The sequence below is a fragment of the Rattus norvegicus genome, chromosome 5 (genome assembly GCF_036323735.1).
Source record: "Rattus norvegicus strain BN/NHsdMcwi chromosome 5, GRCr8, whole genome shotgun sequence".
Lineage (NCBI taxonomy): Eukaryota > Metazoa > Chordata > Mammalia > Rodentia > Muridae > Rattus > Rattus norvegicus.
Window position 1 is genome coordinate 9,330,492 of NC_086023.1, and position 18,178 is coordinate 9,348,669.

General features: G+C 45.0%; 1 protein-coding gene across 3 annotated transcripts; it reads left to right on the forward strand.

Annotated features, from left to right (window-relative positions):
- The first annotated feature begins 30 nt into the window (after window positions 1-30).
- Window positions 31-5,900, forward strand: Msc (musculin). Of its 3 annotated transcripts, none has more exons than XM_039109741.2 (5): window positions 31-147; window positions 2,136-2,222; window positions 3,374-3,493; window positions 3,955-4,605; window positions 5,289-5,900. In XM_039109741.2, exons 4-5 carry the CDS (start codon window positions 4,030-4,032, stop codon window positions 5,373-5,375), a joined length of 663 nt encoding a protein of 220 aa, XP_038965669.1. In that variant the 5' UTR covers window positions 31-147; window positions 2,136-2,222; window positions 3,374-3,493; window positions 3,955-4,029; the 3' UTR covers window positions 5,376-5,900. The 3 variants fall into 3 exon arrangements, with proteins under 3 accessions (XP_038965669.1, XP_038965670.1, NP_001178683.1); XM_039109742.2 differs by having other exon boundaries at window positions 3,955-4,554; NM_001191754.2 differs by lacking the exons at window positions 31-147; window positions 2,136-2,222; window positions 3,374-3,493 and having other exon boundaries at window positions 3,789-4,554; window positions 5,289-5,894.
- The last annotated feature ends 12,278 nt before the right edge of the window (window positions 5,901-18,178 follow it).

Below are 18,178 nucleotides of genomic sequence, written 5' to 3' on the forward strand. Positions count from 1 at the left end.
TTCTATGTCACAAAGTCACCCTCCTGTACACCTCAATATCCTCTAATGATAAGTCACTAAGGGACTTACTCATCCCCTTTTTATACCCAGTTTGGAAAGTAAGAATTAAAGAAGTGCTCCTGTTTCGTAGTGAGGAAAAGAACTGGAGTAAGGAGAAAGTTTCTAATGAAGTCGCGTTTGCCTCTCTCTTAGTAAAAGCCCTTATGGGAGCTGTGGGAACTATTTTAGGATGGGACAGTAAACTGTAAGGCAGTAGCACATCTTGGTGCTAGTTTTAGCCCAGAGCAAGCCCTGATGGAGAGAGAGAGAGAGCATAAGCACTGTCCTTGTAAGTAGACAAGACAAGGTTCTAGAGGAATAAGAAATATTAGCGCTGAGTGGTCCTCTGGGATCGATTCTTACACAGGCTGTTGCTCCTAAGTCTCGTTTTCCATTACGAAAAACTAACATGGGCTGGGGGCATGGTACAGGGGTAAAGCATTTGTGAAGCACATGCAAGGCCTGAATTCTAGGCCCAGAATCACATATCTTACATATGCATATTATTCTTTCTCTTCCCCCCCCCTCTCTCTCTCACACACACACATTTTATAAACAGTTTCTGTTTTAAAATTATATATACATATTTTTCAATAGCTAAGTATAGTGATGTGTCCTGGCGACCCCCTCACTTGGGAGGGTGAAACAGAAAAATTGTCCTACCTGTATCCAGCCTGGAAGAAGTAAAGGGTTCCAAGTCAACCAATAGCAGATAACAAGAACTTGGCTGAAAAGAATTAATATGTGAAATGAGATTACCAAAAGAAGGCAGCAGGAAAACACAGATGAGGGAATATAATAAAACATATTAGTGTTTTTTATGAGGTAATATCAGCCACACACATACCACTTGCACAGTTAGAAGATATGGCTTAAAAATGTCGAGAGTGACTATAAATAATAGACCATAGTACATGACTTTTACAAATTTATAATTTTAAAGTGCAGGCAAGCAGAATTGATTTCAGAGTGCTTTATTGGTGCAAAAATAAAGACATTACTGTTCACCTACAATGTGTGGTGACATCAAAACAATGGGAAAATACAGATTTCAAGAGAACTGCACTGCGCTGTGATGCTCTCTGGGTTTTCAGGATGCTACAAGGAGAAGGAAAAAGCCAAGTGTTACGAATGTGTAAAGAGGGGACAGACTCTGAACATTGCAAACACACAGTGCAGACCGCAGCTGCACACTAATACAACCTAAACAAGAGGCCCACTGGTCTCCCTCCTGCATCTCGCCTGAGGAAAGCCAAGGAATAAAGCCACCACTAGACTAGAAATAAAATGGTCCTAAAAGTGAAAGCGAAAGGAAACCAAAGTAGAATGGGGTTTGTAAAGGTGAGGAGAAAGGTTTTCATTCCCAGGAGACAGTCACAGGGAAAGAAAAGGACAGGAGGAGAGCCTGGGAGGATGGAGGAGGAGAGTGCTCCGGAGAACATGGCTAAACTGCTAGGATCAGGCAGCTTCTCGGAGGGAGAAACTGGCCTTGATTCTCACAGCACTGAGGCTGGGCAGTTTGGGGAACTGTTTAGAGAAATGCGGCGTGCCCCCCACCATCAATCTTTCCTACGGAAAGGCTTTGTTCTGCACCTGTGTAAACAACCCAGAGTTTTAAAACCTATATGCCTGTCCCTAATGTGTGAGAGTATGTATTTATAGTGATAGCTTCAAGTCATCTATACGTAACACCTCTGCCGTCCGTCTTTCCGTCTTTCCGCCTGCACCCACCTGCCCCACCCCCTTTTGCCTGGCCGAGCTTGCCTACAGCTGAGTTGAAGCAGTCCAAAGGACTTGCCACCCTGTGCCAAATACAGCTACATTTCCCCACCCCAGAAAATCTGAGGGCCAAGGAAGGACCCTTTGACTCAAATTGTCTCCCTATGAGTACCTCTCTTACTCTACCCCCAACCAAAACTTCCAAACACTTCGCAAATGGTAACTAGCAGGAGGGGCTGTGTACAATGCCTATGAGGGGAGGCATAGCCTAGAGACAAGTTCAGCCCCCACCAGCCACCTGCTAAGATACTTCAGGCTCAGGGTTCAGCTACTTGTTCTATAAAGACTAGAATTTACCAGGCGCTCCTGCCTCCCAGGTATCTATCTGCTTGACCCACTCTCATCTGCAACCGGTGAGCCAAGAGACCAAGCAGCTGAACAGGAAAGAAACTGGCTTCCTCCTGGTAAGTTAGGGCAGTCATACCCCAACCCCCCCTTTTTAAAGTTTGACATTTTATGTGTTTACATTTCAAATATCATCCCTCCCCTCCCTCTCCATTCCCCGTCCCTCTGCTTTTATGAAGTTGCTCCCATTCTCACCCACCCACGCCCACCTCAAGACCCTGGCGTTCCCCTACACTGGGGCATCAAGCCTTCACAGGACCAAGGGCTTCTCCTCCTATTGTTGCCAGACAATGTCATCCTCTGCTACACATGCAGCTGAGCCATTGGTCCCTCCATGTGTACTCTTTTGTTGGGGGTTTAGTTCCTGGGAGCTCTGGGGGAGTCTGGTTGGTATGGTTGTTCTTCCCATGGGGTTGCAGACTCCTTCAGCTCCTTCAGTCCTTTCTCTAGCTCCTCCAGTGGGGTCCTTGTGCTCAATCCTATGGTTAGCTGCAGCCATCCCAACCCTTTAAGGGCTAAATTTATCTGTCACAAAGTGGGAGCCCTGACTGACACCTGTATCTGATTGCTAAGGAAGTCCTTCACCTTGAGCACTCTCCAGTCTGTCTTCCACCTTAGAAATGAGCCTGGGTGGGGATGGGGAATGGGCGGAGCTTGTTTTGTCCCGCTGGGGCAGGGGAAGGTAAGGTAAACGTTTTGTTGTGAATTGAAATGCAACAGAATTTTAGGGGCGGTTTGGTCTTCCCTTTTGTTTTGTTTTTGGTCTTTCTTCTTCCCTTTCCCCTCTCCTTTCTCTTCAATTTTGGCAAGGCAACTGTGCTGACATATTATTCTGCATCCAAGAGTTTGCTCTCAAAGCGTTGGGTCAGAGTCCACAATTTAATCAAGCGGGGGTGGGGGGTGGAACTCTTACAATAGTGGGAAATAACGTCCTTGTCCTTTGATGTGTGGTGAGGAGGCTTGTGGCTACTGAAATGCTAAACGCAGATTCCTGGTCCTACTTCTCAGCACTGCCAGTGATTTTGCAAGATGGACCTAATAACGTGTAACTTTCAGATATTGTTTGAAGATGAAACGAGCCAAAATAGAAAAAAAAAAAAAAAGAAGTGCCGCGTGAATCATAAAGGTGTGGGGGAACAGGGCTAGGGGTCAAGATATTCAGGTTGTTGGAGCTGCTCCTTGAATTTCGCACTTTCTCTCACTCATTCAGCGAAGCCTTGCATAAGCAAATACACCTCATGAGCGATGAACTTGAACAACAGGCCCAAACTGGGAGTCAAGCAGCAGTGGACATGCCGGGATTCTTAAGTGCCCACTAAGACGGCTGCAGGTGAAAATGGGATGAGTAGGAAAAAGATCCTTTGTCTTTTTTGTCCCCAAATCTCATCTACCTCGCACTGAGACTGTGCGAACAGTTGTGGGCCTAGAGGTCCAAGTCTCAGCCTTGCAAGCACACACATTCCTTGCCCCCGCCCCATAACCTAACCGCCGGGTTCAGAAAAACGATCCCCACCCCTTCCACGCCCCTGCCCCACCTCTTGTCCCCTTTCAAACCCCCTCTACTTTGCCGGGGGTGGTTTGTCCCAAAGAGTACAGATAAATAGTTCTGTCAAAAGGCGTAGCTCGCGGCTGTACTTCTGGATCCGGAGTCAAGTTCAGCAGAGCCCTGGGCTGGAGGGTCAGCAGCCAATTGCGCCCGCTCCAGGCTCCCAGATCACTGGGGAGCTGCAGTGCCGCAAACCCGGGTCTCTGGATCTCCCCTGAGCTCTCCCACGCCCTGTCCTCTGTCAGAGAGAAGAAGCCGGAGAGGGCGAGACTGGCCGGGGCGGAGAAAGGCGGGCGCGCGTGGGCGCCAGGGAATAGGCGATGTCCACCGGCTCGGTGAGTGACCCCGAAGACACGGAGATGCGGGGGCTGCAGCGGGTCTACCCGGCCCCCGCCTCCAAGAGGCCACCCCTGCTCCGCCCGGAGCGCAGTTACGCCTCGCCCAGCGACAACTCTTCGGCGGAGGAGGAGGACCCCGACGGCGAAGAGGAGCCGGGCACCGTGGGAGCCGCGGGAGGCTGCAAGAGAAAGCGGCCCCGTGGGGCTGACGCCAGCGGCGCAGGTGGCGGTGCGGGCAGCACCGGGAAGAAGGCGCTCCCGCCCAAGGGCTCGGCCGCCGAGTGCAAGCAGTCACAGCGGAACGCGGCCAACGCCCGCGAACGCGCCCGGATGCGCGTGCTGAGCAAAGCTTTCTCCAGACTCAAGACCAGCCTGCCTTGGGTGCCGCCGGACACCAAGCTTTCCAAACTGGACACGCTGCGTTTGGCTTCCAGCTACATCGCGCACCTGCGCCAGCTGCTGCAGGAGGACCGCTACGAGGATAGCTATGTGCACCCCGTGAACCTGGTAGGGATGCTGCGCGTGAGGCCCGGGGACAGGAGGTTTCTGGAACCGGTGGTAAGGAATCTGGTTTAGTGGCCCCCAAATCAAGTCAAGAGGAGCCAGTGATTTTCTGGGAGATTTCCAGGATCAGTGTCCTGGTCCTTTGCCAGGTGACAGCTATCTGTTAACATCCTACTTCCGGGGTAAAGTGTGGCTCCCCACTTGGGAGTATTTCTATGTTTTTTAGGCCAAAAATGGGGAGCCCTCAGTTGTCCAACTTTTTCCAGACAACAACCTAGCAGGTTAGAATCGCCAGTGTTGCTTTCTTTAAAGAAGGGGTGGGGGTGGGAGGAATCTAACTTTTTTAAAGTAAATGTTTGAATGGTTTTAAACAAAAGAAAAGAAAGCATTAACTCAGGGTAGTTTTCCTGGACGCGATTGTCCGGAAAGTCCCTGTCTAATCTGCCAGCTCCCTGAGCTTGGGAAGGATCTCATCCAAACTTATTCAGAAGCGAAAGGCAGCATGTGTGTATGGGGGAGGGGACATTAAATCACAGAATGGGCAAACCATGAAGAAGCATGAATGTACGCTGTCCGTCTCAAATAATCAGTAACCAGTAGGATTAAAAATCTAATCGAAGGACAGGACACACAAATTTCCAGAACGTTAATAAAAGCCAGGGACCTCCGGAGTTCCCTTGGTTTCATTTTGTGATTGTTTCATCTCGGTAACTGACGCTCATTTTGATTTTTTTCAGACGTGGCCATTCGTGGTCTCTGGACGCCCAGACTCTGATACCAAAGATGTTTCTGCAGCCAACAGGCTTTGTGGAACTTCAGCTTAGATGGACAGCAACACTGCTGGATGGATTGTGTTAAATGCAAAGGACTGGGCCAAGGAAGTCCCATCGATTCCGGACCTTCTCCTTTCCCTGTGTTTGTGAACAAGACAGGTGACAAGTGTGGTTGCCCTCCTGGAACACAGGTGGCCATGGCTACTTGAATCAGTTCAAAAACCTGTAGCCAAAGAGAGCCCAGTTTTGGGGAAAGGGGATATCTGGGGATTCAGCTCCTTCCCACCCACACTGTCCCTGAAGTCTTTTCTTACTGCCTATTTGGGGATACACACTTCACCCCTGTAATCAGGTCACCATGCCACAGCACAGCTTCTGTTTTTCCAGGGTTGCACTGTTCTTCCTGGTCCAAGGACTGCACATGATGGGCAGCTGGGGCTGGGGCTGGGGCTGGGGCTGGAGCTGGTCTCTATTATACTGGTTTCTACCCAGTGCATGGTGCTTAGTGGTCCTGGCAATGCTGCAGTACCATGGTAACTAACATATGTAAATAAATTTATTTTTTTATGAACAAAACATGCGTTGTGAAAGTCTTTTCTAAGGCTGTTCGGTGTAGAAATCAACTTTAAATGGGTAGGACTCTCCCCTCTCAATTGGCTGTCACTATGCCGGAAGCATGTGACAGTCTCAGTTTAGTTGGATTTCCAATAGCTCTTGTTCTCATCTCCATCCTGTTGGCAGACATAAATGAGAGGCTCACTCTGTAAACCTGGCTGGCACTGAGTTCATAATCCTCTGCATGCTGCCCCCTTAATGCTGGGATTGCCAGTATGGTGGCCAGAATGAGGCACTATATCAAATCAAAATACTCTGTGAGTCTGATCTTTCTAGAGGTAGAAACTCCTGGAAAGAAGAAGTAGAAGTCTGGTAAAGCTGGAGCATTTTGAGGGCAGGGTTGCCTGGGGATTGGGAGTGGGATACAAACACATCTAAAATAAATACAGTATATTAATTAATAATTCTCCATCCTCATTGCTCTGCCTGTGTGTCTCTGTGTCTGTGTCTGTGTCTGCCCGCCTGCCTGTCTCTGTGTGTCTGCCTCTCTCTCTCTCTCTCTCTCTCTCTCTCTCTCTCTCTCTCTCTCTCTCTCTCTCACATACACACACACACACACACACACACACACACACACACACACACACACACCTTCTCCAGCCTGACCCATACCCTAGTGTTTACAACAGTCCTTCAAGAGTGCTCCACCATCCCCACCCTCTGGAGTCCACAGCTCTCAGATCTGACTGGCAGAATAAAGCTATAGGAAAGTGATCTGCATTGTACTACGTTCCTCCCTGCCCTGTAACTGGTGTTTTCAATGCCCACTACCACATTTTGGGTACCATGGCCTCCTGTTTTTTGTTTTGTTTTTTTGTTTTTCAAGAGCTACAAGGTCTGGGATGGTTTTCAGTCAGCAGTCCCTTGAAAACAAAACTCATTTTGTAGAGCATTTACCAAAGTATGAAGGATAAAAGTACCCGAATATCTGCTAGACTGAGCTTCTGCCTGTGACTTCGTGAAATTGAAATACTGTTTTCTTGACCATTGAGAAAACACTGCTGGATGTTTGTTAAGAGGTGAGATGGCATGTGTGAGTGGGGGGGTATGATTTCCTGTTTTGAACTAAACCAAACCCAAACCCCAGAGAACTGCCTCCTGACACGGCTTCTGGAGCTTGTGTTCAGTCCCCAGAAGGTTGGTCCTGGGGTCAGTTAGAAGCTAGAGGTTGAGAGGTGACATTGGTTTTTCTATGGCATCATGGGCTTTCAGGCAAAAGGGAACCCAAAATGACTAATGACAAGAATCCAAGGCATGCTGAGTAATTCAGCCCTGAGGTCTGAACAGCAGAGGACCAGCATCTGCCCTAGGTCAGATCTCAGTGAAGAGCCTGGTCCCTTCTCATGGCCTGATATGATGGTTAAGAACCCGTGTTATCTGGTGGAGCGTCTGGCTTCCAGACTGTCATCCTAGCACGTGGCAGGCTGACACAGAAGGGCTGTCTTGACTATAAAGATCACACAACCACAGAAGGAGTGTCCCTGTCTTAAAATTTAATGAAGTAAGAATAATTCCAAGCAGACTCTTATGGAAGAGTAGGGGGAAAGGATTGCTGCCCCAAGGGGATAGGAATTGCACAGGAAGACCAACAGAGTCAACTAACTTGGACCCTTGTGGGGTATTGGTCCTTTGGGGCTCTCAGAGACTGAACCACCAACCAGAGAGCATACACAGGTAGGACAGAGCCACCTCCCCCAGTACATATGTCATAGATGTGCAGCTTGGTCTTCGTGTGGGTCCCAAGCAACTGAAGCAAGGTCTATCCCAAAAGCTGTTGTCTGTCCGTGGTGGGATTTGTTCTGGCTGGGATGGCTCGTATGACTGCAGTGAGAGAGACTATGCCTAGTCCTGCAGAGACTTGATGTGCCAGGGTAGGGGGATACCCAGTGGGACCCCACCTTCTCAGAGGAGAAGGGGAAAAGGGAAAGAGGGAGGATTTTGGCAGGGTGTGAACAGGAGGGGAACAGTGAGCAGGATATGAAATGAATAAAGACAATGGTGTTTCCAAGTATGTTGGAGAAGGAGAAAGCAAGGGGGATGACCATGCATTCTAGGCCATCACGGACTACATCATAAGACCCTGTCTCAAAAAAACAGCTGAACAAACGAACTTACAAAATAGCGTGTAGACTAGTTTTATACCAACCTGACACAAGCTGGACTCATCTGAAAGGAAAAAACCTCCATAGAGAAAATGCTGCCGTAAGATCCAGCTGTACAATAGTTTTGTTTTTTTACAAATAATTAGTGATTGATGAGGGACAGTCCACAGCACTGTGGGTGGGGCCATGCCTGGGCTGATGCTCCTGGGTTCTGTAAGAACGCAGGATGAGCAAGCCATGAGGAGCAAGCCATTAAGCAGCAGCCTCCATGGCCTCAGCACTAGCTCCCGCTGCAGATCCATGCCCTGTTTGAGTTCCTGTCCTGACCTCATTCACTAAGGACTTATAAGCCAACTGACCCCTTTTCACCCACACTTGCTTTTTTCACCATATTTCATCACCCTGAAATTGTTACAGGGTGGTGGGTTATTGCTATGACAGAAATAGCCATATGTTTCAGGGAGGACTGTAGAAAGACTTGAGAGTTCAGAGATAGAAAAGCCGTTGAGTCGAGAGCTCAGTAAGCTGTTTTGAGGGAACTCAGAAGATAAGAATGCCAAGAGAAATGCAGAGGATGGAGGCCTGGCTTATACAACTCCAGAAGGAGGTTTAAGAGTCACTTAAAGACTTTATCAGAGTCATTGTATATTTTGTGTTAAGAATCTATGATTTTGGTCAGCTGGGGGTGGGGGCTGAAGAATTGGCTATGATTAACAAAAAACCAGAACCAGTAAAGTGAAACTTTTGCTTTCCTGGGCTAGTTGACACTGGTGAGATGAAACTCAGAAATGAGAGGTGATTAAAGAGAGACCTCAGAATCAGGGAGATGATGGGAAGCTCCTCAAATGAAGCACTCAGAAGCTGTGCTCTAGAGGCTGCCAAGGACCTCAGTACATCCTGCTGGCCAAGGATCTTGCTAGTCTAAGAGTCACCCAGGTGGTACCGATTTTGAAGTCATGAAGGAGTTATGAAAAATGTTTGAGGCTTGGCAGTGTGAGAGGCAGAATGGGCCACTAGAGAAGATGCAGCCTCAGTAGCAGCTGAAAACCCAGAATTGAAGGGATCATGGAGAGAAGTTGAGGCTTGGTACCATAAAGAGACCCCAGGAAAGGCTCTTGGTGAACGTGTAGCCATGTTGCAGCAAAGAGCCCAGCATTTTGGAGATTCAATACCATGGAATGGCCATGAAGAACAGCAGTGGAGTGGAGTTAGCAGGAAGGTAGAAGACAAGTTGTATTTTATGCAGAGGGTAAAGCCAGAGAAGTGACCCAAACCTCTTGGAAGAGTCCAGAAGATTGTAAGTCAATACCAGACATTGGGCATTGAGTAATTTACCCAGTTAAGCTTTGGTTTTGCTTAGATTTGACTATAATGGTGCCCCAATTCCTCCCTCTTAGAGTAGGGAATTATTTAATTTATTTTTAAAATTAGTTTACAAATAGATTTTGAACCTTTAATGAGATTTTGAAATTTTACCAAGACTAGATTTTAAAGGAGACTGAATATTTTTAAAAGAGACCTAATCTTTAAACTTTTGAATTTTTAAACATTGTGAGACCTTCAAATTTAAAATTTTAATATTGCAATGTTGATATTTATTTGATCTTGGGGGTTAACCAGAAAGAAAAGGCTTTGGCTTACCAGTTGTGTTTGCAGGCCAAGTTGACAAAGGGTAAACTGTGCTGGATAGTTTTATGTCAACCTGATACGAGTTACAGTCATGTGAGAGGACGGAGCCTTGATTGAGAAAATGCCTTTATAGGATCCTGCTACGGGGCATTTTCTTTATTAGTGATTGAGGGAGGAGGGCCCAGCCCATTGTGGGTGGGGACATCCCTAGGCTGGTGCTCCTGGGTTCTATAAGAAAGCAGGCTGAGCATAATGAGCAAACCAGTGAGCCTCACTCCTGCATGGCCTCTGCAGCAGTGTCTGCTTTCAGATTCCTGCCCTGTTTGAGTTCCTGTTCCGACTTCCTTCAGTGATGAACAGTGATACAGCGGAAGTGCAAACAGATCCCTTCCTTTCCAACTTGTTTCGGCCGTGATAGTAACAGCCATAGTAACCCCAAATAAACGAATACAAAGCAGAAATTCCTCAGACCCCATATTAAAATCTAAGTAGTACTCTATGCAGCAAATGTAAATTCATTCCTTATAACCTCAGTTTCTTCATCTAAACAGGGCCAAGAGTAGGGCCTTCCTCAAAGAGTGCTTCAGGAGCAATCGTGAAGCTTAGTCAAGCAAATGCAATGTTTATGTGGCCAGTAACACTGGAAGAGCTCACCAGCAAAGGAAATCCAGAGGCAGGGGCAAGCCTTAGGTGAGGGGACATTTTTGAGGAGTCCAGCCTTTGGAATGGGTCCAAAGCCAGGTGGGTGCTACGGCCTGAAGAAGAAAGATTACAATCTGACCACTGTCCAGAACTATAGGACATTAGCTTACATAATGTAAACAATAAACAAAACCCCACAGGGAAGTGGGAACAGTTGGGATTGTCCTCGTAACAAGTGTCTTAAAAGAGCCAACAGATCCACAAAAGAAGTTGCGTTGAATACTGAGAGTGGCGAGCATTTGGATAAACAAAGAGATGGAGCATATTCTCAAAGCTCAGTTTTTAAAATTGGTTATTTTCTCCTAGTCTTACTGTCTCAGAATACCCTGTGAGCAAGTACACAGACTTCCAACCCACTGACTCACATGGACAGTGTTGTGATTATGTCCTTTGAGTTCACTTTTGATGGCAGTCAATATGTAATTCTATAACTGACACAGAAGAAAACCATCTCAAGAATCGTCTGCCTCATGGATTTAGTAAAACATTTCTAGCAAGATATAGAAAAGATAAAGGAGGTGTGGAGGTGTAGCTTAGAGTCATAGCTTCTGCCCAGCGGTCAGGAACCTTTGAACTCAATCCTCAGCAGCTTATGAGCATGGCTGTCATATTCCAGTGATGGATGAGGGGTTCAGTCATTCCCAGCTACTCGGGGGTCTTCAGACCAAACCAAAAAAAAAGCACTCCAAACAAACAAACAAACAAACAAACAAAAAAACCCCCAAAGATTAAGTTGCTGAATCTCTAGGTCAAGACCTATCATGGAGAACCTCTAAGCTCTGCCACTATGACTCAAGCATGCTGTGTCCTTAGCAAGAAGGAAAGAGAGAAAAGGGGAGGGAGGAAAGACAGACGGACATCTCAAAGCTTTTTCCACTCCCACTTCCCATCATTTTTCTTCAGAGATCTGAGAGAGAAATGAAGAAGTAGGGATGGAAACTGTGTAGGGGTGGGTGGGGTTAGGCAGAAGCGAGGAGCCCTTGCTTGGGATCCCACCAACTCCAGTCTGCTTTGAGAGTCAAGGGTAAAGGCTGATGTTACACCATCAGTTGCTGAATGACAAGGGATGAGTAAACTAAAAACACTCTGCTGGGGGCTTTCTGAGGGACCAGAGCTACTTGCTAATGGTGGTCCAGCAATGGTGACTCATCAGATGAGAGCAAAAGTCCCCGTCCACAAACTTTTCCTAAGATGAGTGTTTCAGAAGAAGTAACTTTGACATTGTAATTTTGAAACATTTCGTGTTCCTCGGTTCTGGGTGCTGAATTGATTTCGTGTATAATTTTTTGCTCTGAGCTTCGAGTTTTTTTTTTTTTCATTTTAGTCTGGCGATTCTTTCAACAGCAATGGTGTTTTGCAACTTTAAAGGAATTTTTGCAGACACAGGTTTTTGCTTGGTTCAGTGATAAAAGTGCCTCACCGAGGAGGAGGAGGAAGAAACCGTCCCCTTCCTGTCAGAAGAAAAACCAAGTGGAACACATTTGATTTTAACAGGTACCACGAGGGAATTTTGCTTGACTCTCCTGGAAGATGTTAAACTTATGACTGAGAAAGTCATCTTAGTCATAGTTAGCAAACCAGGTAAACTCACAACTGACTTCTCACTGCCAGGAATCTAATATGTGGCTCCTTTTGTAACAGAATGTCTGACTTTGTCTTCGTTCAGTGGGACATCCCCATCCACTGGGGCAAATAGGGATTTCATCTCTGCATTGGCACTGAAAATTTATCTCTCTCTATTCTGGTAGCTTTAGAGGCTATTTTTCTTTTCCTTCCAGTAGCAAAACTTGATACAGAGAAATCTTTGAATGCACAACTTTAAAAACTGTCCAGAAAGTAGACAGAGCAAGAAATCTGAGTGTCCTGGTAAGCAGAACTAGCACGGAGGCCCTGGTTACTATGAGACTCCGGCCTTCTTCTCTGCCTTTGAGTGGCGTTCCTGCCAGGAGGAAGCTGCTAGCCAGGAGGCTGAAGCAGAAGCAGAAGATTTACCTGGGCTACAAAGTGAGTTTAAGTTTAACCTGGACAATTCAGTGATACCCTATCTCAAAATTAAGAATAAGAAGGCTGAGGTTAGCTAGCAAGATGGTTCAATGGGAAAAGCCTAATAATTTGAGTTGGATCCAAGAACCCACATGGTGAAAGGAGAGAATTAATTTTCATTATCCACTGACTGCAGACAGTGCACTGCCAACACACACACACACACACACACACACACACACACACACACACGCTCACACACACATGCTCACACACACTCACACACACACACAAACACACACACACTCACACACAATAGATAAAAATAGATGATAGATAGGTAACATAATAAAAGATAACATAATAAAAAAAATCTGAGGAGGTACAGTACCTGCCTAGCATATAAGAAACCAGCTATTCTTCCCTTTTACTTAAGGAAGATTCTATTTGAAACAGCCTTATATTTTTTCATTGCTTGGATAAGGATTAATTGCAGATTACCTTCAGGGGAAAACCACACAATATCTGTATGGACGAACTCTCTAGCAGTGGACGGGGCAGAGAGTCTGTAGCAGAGAGGCTTCTGCCTTTTGACTCTGCTTCTTTTGTGCTATTTAATGGGTCAGATATGGAAGCCTAGATGGCCATCACCATGTGACTGGAAAAGGAAAATGATGTGCATACTATAATAGAATACTATCTGGCTCTAAAGGAAAATGGAATTGTGACATTTGCAGGAAAACATCTAGAGCTGGAAATAACAGTGCTAGGCAAAATAAGCAGATTCAGAAAGACAAGATGGCATTCCTGCACTCAAATGCGGGGCCTAGATTTAAACTTCTTACACATAGTAAATGAGGGGAGAAAGAAATCAAAAGGGGGGGAAGGAACATATGTGTTATAAAAGCAGAAGGGAGCACTGTTAGGGGGAGGAAGGGGATTCACAAGAGGCAGGGCAGGCAGTAGGAAAGGCAAGAGAAAAGTATCCTGATAAATCTGTATGGATATGTAAACCAAAGAAATTGTTTATGCATCTTTTTTGAATTTGAAAAAAGACTTTTAAAGAAAGAGGTTGTTAAGTCCTGCAAAGACGGCTCCGTGGTTAAGAACACTTGCTGCTCTTCCAGAGACCCTGATTTCAGTTCCTAGAACCTACATTTGATAGCTCACAAGCACTTGTAACTTGGGTTTCATGGTATCCTACACTCTCCTTTGGACTCTTAGGGCACTTGCACACATATGCACACGCACAGGGACATACACACACATACATGCATCAATAAAAAAATAAATCTTTAAATGAAGAAGTGATTGCGTATTTTCCCAGCCCATGCTCTATGGTTCCCAGGTTGATCCCATAATGTCTGGCTCTGCATGTATGACCTTAGGCATCCTGTATGAGGTAGAGCATCCAGGACATCCCTCCAGACCTGTTGTGTTTTCCAGAGTTTGAGGTCTAACTCGGAGCCTTATGCTTGCTGAAGAAGCTCTTTAATGGTGCTTTGAAGCCCAGTCTTCACAAACAGTTAAGAAAGGGTATAAAAATGAGATCTCACTCAGCATAGGCACTGTGCTATAAAGGCTGATTTTTAAACATAAAGGTCTTTGTAAGATAAGCAAGATTACCTTATCTTTATCTTTATCTGCAATTAGTTCTAGTCTTCTCCTTTGCTAATTTTGGCAAAGATTCTAGTGTGCTTAATCTAATTTTCCTCCATTGACCTCTTTTACCACTGAGAAGAAATTGTGTTTGTCTCCATCTTAAAGGTATGTGCCCCAGCACTTGGAAGGCAGAGGTAGGTGGGTATCTGAGTTCAGAGCCAGCATGGTCTACAGAGTGAGTTCTAGGACAGACAGGGCTACAAGGACAAACCATGTACGTCTTAAAAAACAAAAACAAAGGCGGATCAGGGAAGGTCATAGCACTCCTTATGGAAAACTATGTATGAGAGTAAAAGCACATTTTTTGAGTGCAAGGAGTCTATTACACTGAGAGTAATAGACTCACTGATAGATACCATGTCAGAATCCATGCCACAGCCAGCTTCTCAGAATCCAAGCTGGGGGAGTTTGGGTGTCCAGAGAAGAATGTGTACGGTCAACCAGAACCACCATTGAAATACATCTGCTCTCTACAACTGCATATCTTGGTGAGAATGGATTTTTAGCCAAAGATAACACACCACAACCTAGTGAAGTAGGAAGGAGGGAGGTGGAAGCTGCTACATTTTTATATGTCAGATGGGAAAAGGATTTTCAAAGATTGAATCTCAGTGGAACATGGGAGCCAGAGGTTAGGGTGCTGGTTTAGATGCATTGTGGGGCAGGCGTGCTACAGGACCAGAGTCTGAGCCACTTCCCGAGGTCACACACAGAGGAGCTTTGCACACGCTTTTCTTTCCTTCACCCAGTCTCTCCTGTCTCTTTCTTAGGCACACACACTTTCATCCTTGGCCTTAGGACAGATACTAACTCTCCAGTAACTAGGAACAGTAAGTCCTAAATCTAAGCTGTAAAATGCAATTTCATTTGTCCATATACTGGCATAGCTTAAACTATCATTGTAGCATTCTATTGCCCCAATTAAAACTGTACTTTAAAAAAAAAAAAAACAGGAATCATTTCAACTTACTCTCAATAAAATGCTCTGTCACTGTGGCAGGTGGCTGGTCAATATATGAATTCATGAAAATATTAACTAATAAAGGGCACAGCTTCTGAAACTGTAGATAGTGACCCTCCATGGATTGTATAACTGAATGTGGGCATATCAACAAGGTTTCTGAATATGTGATAAACAAGGTTTAATTCAGAATGTGTCAACCCTAAGTGTTTCTCGAAGCGATTGCCTGTGGTACATCCCAGGACCTCAGTATAGCATTGTTCACCTTTTGGCTTGTGTATTTGCATGCTCATGTGAAACACGTTCACATTTATAGGTACATTTGGTGGTTGGGTGTTTATGTGCACATCTGTGCCCATAGAAGCCCAAAATTGATTCCATATATGTTCCTCAGTTTTTATTCCCTTTATTCAGTAAGGTCTCCCATAAAACCTGGAGTGCAGCCATTCCAGCCGCTCTACCTAGCTTGCCTTGGTATCCCATCTCTGCTCACCTAAGTTCTAGAGTTATAGGTAGCTGACATCCCATGCCTGCCATTGTGCATGGATTCTGCAGATCCTATCTCTGGCTCTCACTCTGGGAGCGTTTCTCCTTTGGATCCATGTTCCATCTCCAGTCTTGGTTCTGAACACACAGCATGTATACTTTGGGTCACATACATTGTCACACCACACAACACCACCGAATACCACTGAAAGTATTTCCCTCAGATTTAAGATTGTTGTATGTGAAATCTCGTGTTCTTACTGTGCAAAGTCTCCTTTGCTTACAGAAACAATGGAAAAACAAAGACTGTTAATATTTTCCTGAAGACATTCCTCAGCTTGTAAGTCTCAAATCCATCTGTCTTCAGATTGTATCATGTTAGAGTGTTCGATTGTAAAAATTTCTCTTAGAGTTGCTGACTCGATTTTTATAAAAATGTTTTACATATTTTGATTTGAGATTATGAAAGAATTTTTATTAGCTCCTAAAATGTTCCTAATATGGGGCTCTTAACAAAGTTTCTGAATAATTCCGATGATATGTGCTGTGAATCTGAGGTGTTCCTGGCAGTCCTTACCTGTGTAGCATCCCAAGATCTCATTTTTATTCTGCATTTGTGCAAATATCACTATTGATGACAAAAAGATGTTTTATTTCCCATCCCCCCCGCCATGATACCACTGCTTTCTGGTTCCTAGGCTGTACCCAGACTTTGTCTGCTCTGGTTCTCCCAGCAATGATCTCAGTGTCACTATTCAGAAGGTCTAAGGTAAGTGGAGGGAAATTGAGAACACTATGACCCAAACCACTTACTAACAGTTTTATTATTAAGTATAAACTTCATTCTACATTCTTCATTTCTCTTCTAAATATTCCCTCTCAATAGATTACAAAAGGGTCATTTGATAATTGATAAAACCTGAACAGGAGGAGTGATGAGATTTAAAGCTATTTTCCTGTGAGATTCTTGACTGTCAACTGCGTGGGATTTAGAATCACTATGGAAAGACACCTCTGCATGCATTTAAAAGGATGTTTCCAGAAAGATTTAACTGAAGAGAGAAGACTTAAGTGAAATGTGGCCGCAGCTATTCTACCGACTTTCCCTGACTAAAGGAACAGAGTATGAGGGCTCATTTCTGTGTTTTCTGAGAGAGGATATCATGTGATCAGCTCCTGCATGCTGCCGCTGCCTTTCCTTCCCTTCCATGATCAACCAGTATGAACTGCACTTTCCAATGCTGAGTCAGAATACACCTTCCTTCCTCAAGGTGATGCTGCCCAGTGTTTGGTCATGGCAGTGAAAAACAGCCACTAACGTTCATTCTAAGACCAAATGCTTATCAGTGTTCAAAAGGTCTCACACGATATTTGATGAGCCTTTTAGCAAGTATTCTATGTGTTTGATTTGCCCTGGAATGAAAAGTACAGTAACAACAAAACAAAGAACCCACAAAAACAATATCCAAATGAATGACATTCTAGGGGAAAGGTACCTCAAAAATGGCTCTCTTTGTTCGAGCTCTTGGAAGCCAAGGCATGCTGAAACGTGGTGTGGAGAATTCCTCTCCTCCAGGTAGGATGCTGCTCTTGCTTTCCTGTGATACTTGTATTCCTCAGGTTTCTTAAGCTCTTCCCTAGAACTCCCTGGACCTCACCTTTCAAAGCGGTTTCTGTCATCAGGAGTGATCATCCAAGCTGGCGTTTGAGGCAGCTCAGCTTGGCTTCTGACCGTGAATGGAATGAACTTCTGGAATCAGAAGATGAAGGCAAGAAAGAAGTCCATTGGGTGACTTTCCATTAGTAATTGTTGTGGTTACAGACTGGATGTGGGTGATGACAGACACAAAGAGAGAGACAAGGAGTGTGAGAGTTCTGACCTGGACCAGACAGAGAACATTAAAGTCCCATGAGTCATGGCTTACCCTCATGTGTCCCAGGGCGAGTTCAAAACAGTGCAAAATTCAGAAAATCTATCGTTCACTACAGAATCCTGCAGCTCATTAGCTTGGGAAGATGATGAGCTTTGGACTTCCTGTCAGAGTAGAAGCATCAGAAGGGAGTACACTGATGACTGAACTCTGCATAGCAGACACATGAAGCTGGGAGAGGAGATTCTTGCCTTAGCTCTGTGTGAGGACTACTCTTCTCTTCCATTGGACCTAAGCATCTTCAAAGTGGAGCCAATGTACTTACATGCATCTTCTATGATTATAAACCCAATTTATCTGGTACGCATTGGATGATGAATAGATATCTAATTTTAGATTGAAAGGTGTTATTACTCTTCAGTCTGAGCTTTCTCTTCCCTTCATAAAATGATGTTAATTTTCAGAAGTTCTTGGCTTTGAATCACCTAACATAGTTATCACAGATCCCAAAAAAGTGTTCAGTCAGTTATCAAGACTTGGCATGAACTCTTTTTTCCATCTAACTACTTGAAAGATTTATTGGATAGGAAAAGGACTGATTGAGTGTAGGCAGTAAAGGAAAAGAAAGCTTCAAAATCAGAAGAGATCTGTTGAGCCCTATGTAAATACTTCACAGTTATTACTACTCCTTTTACCACCCATGAGATACAGTAAAGTGCCTCTGATTATCTTCATTTGCACATAGGAAATCTGAGGGTCTCAGACTTTAGGAATGTGCCAGGCTAACCAGGATAAATGGTAGGCATAGCTTAAACCTGTCCCTTATAACTCAGAAGCCCATTG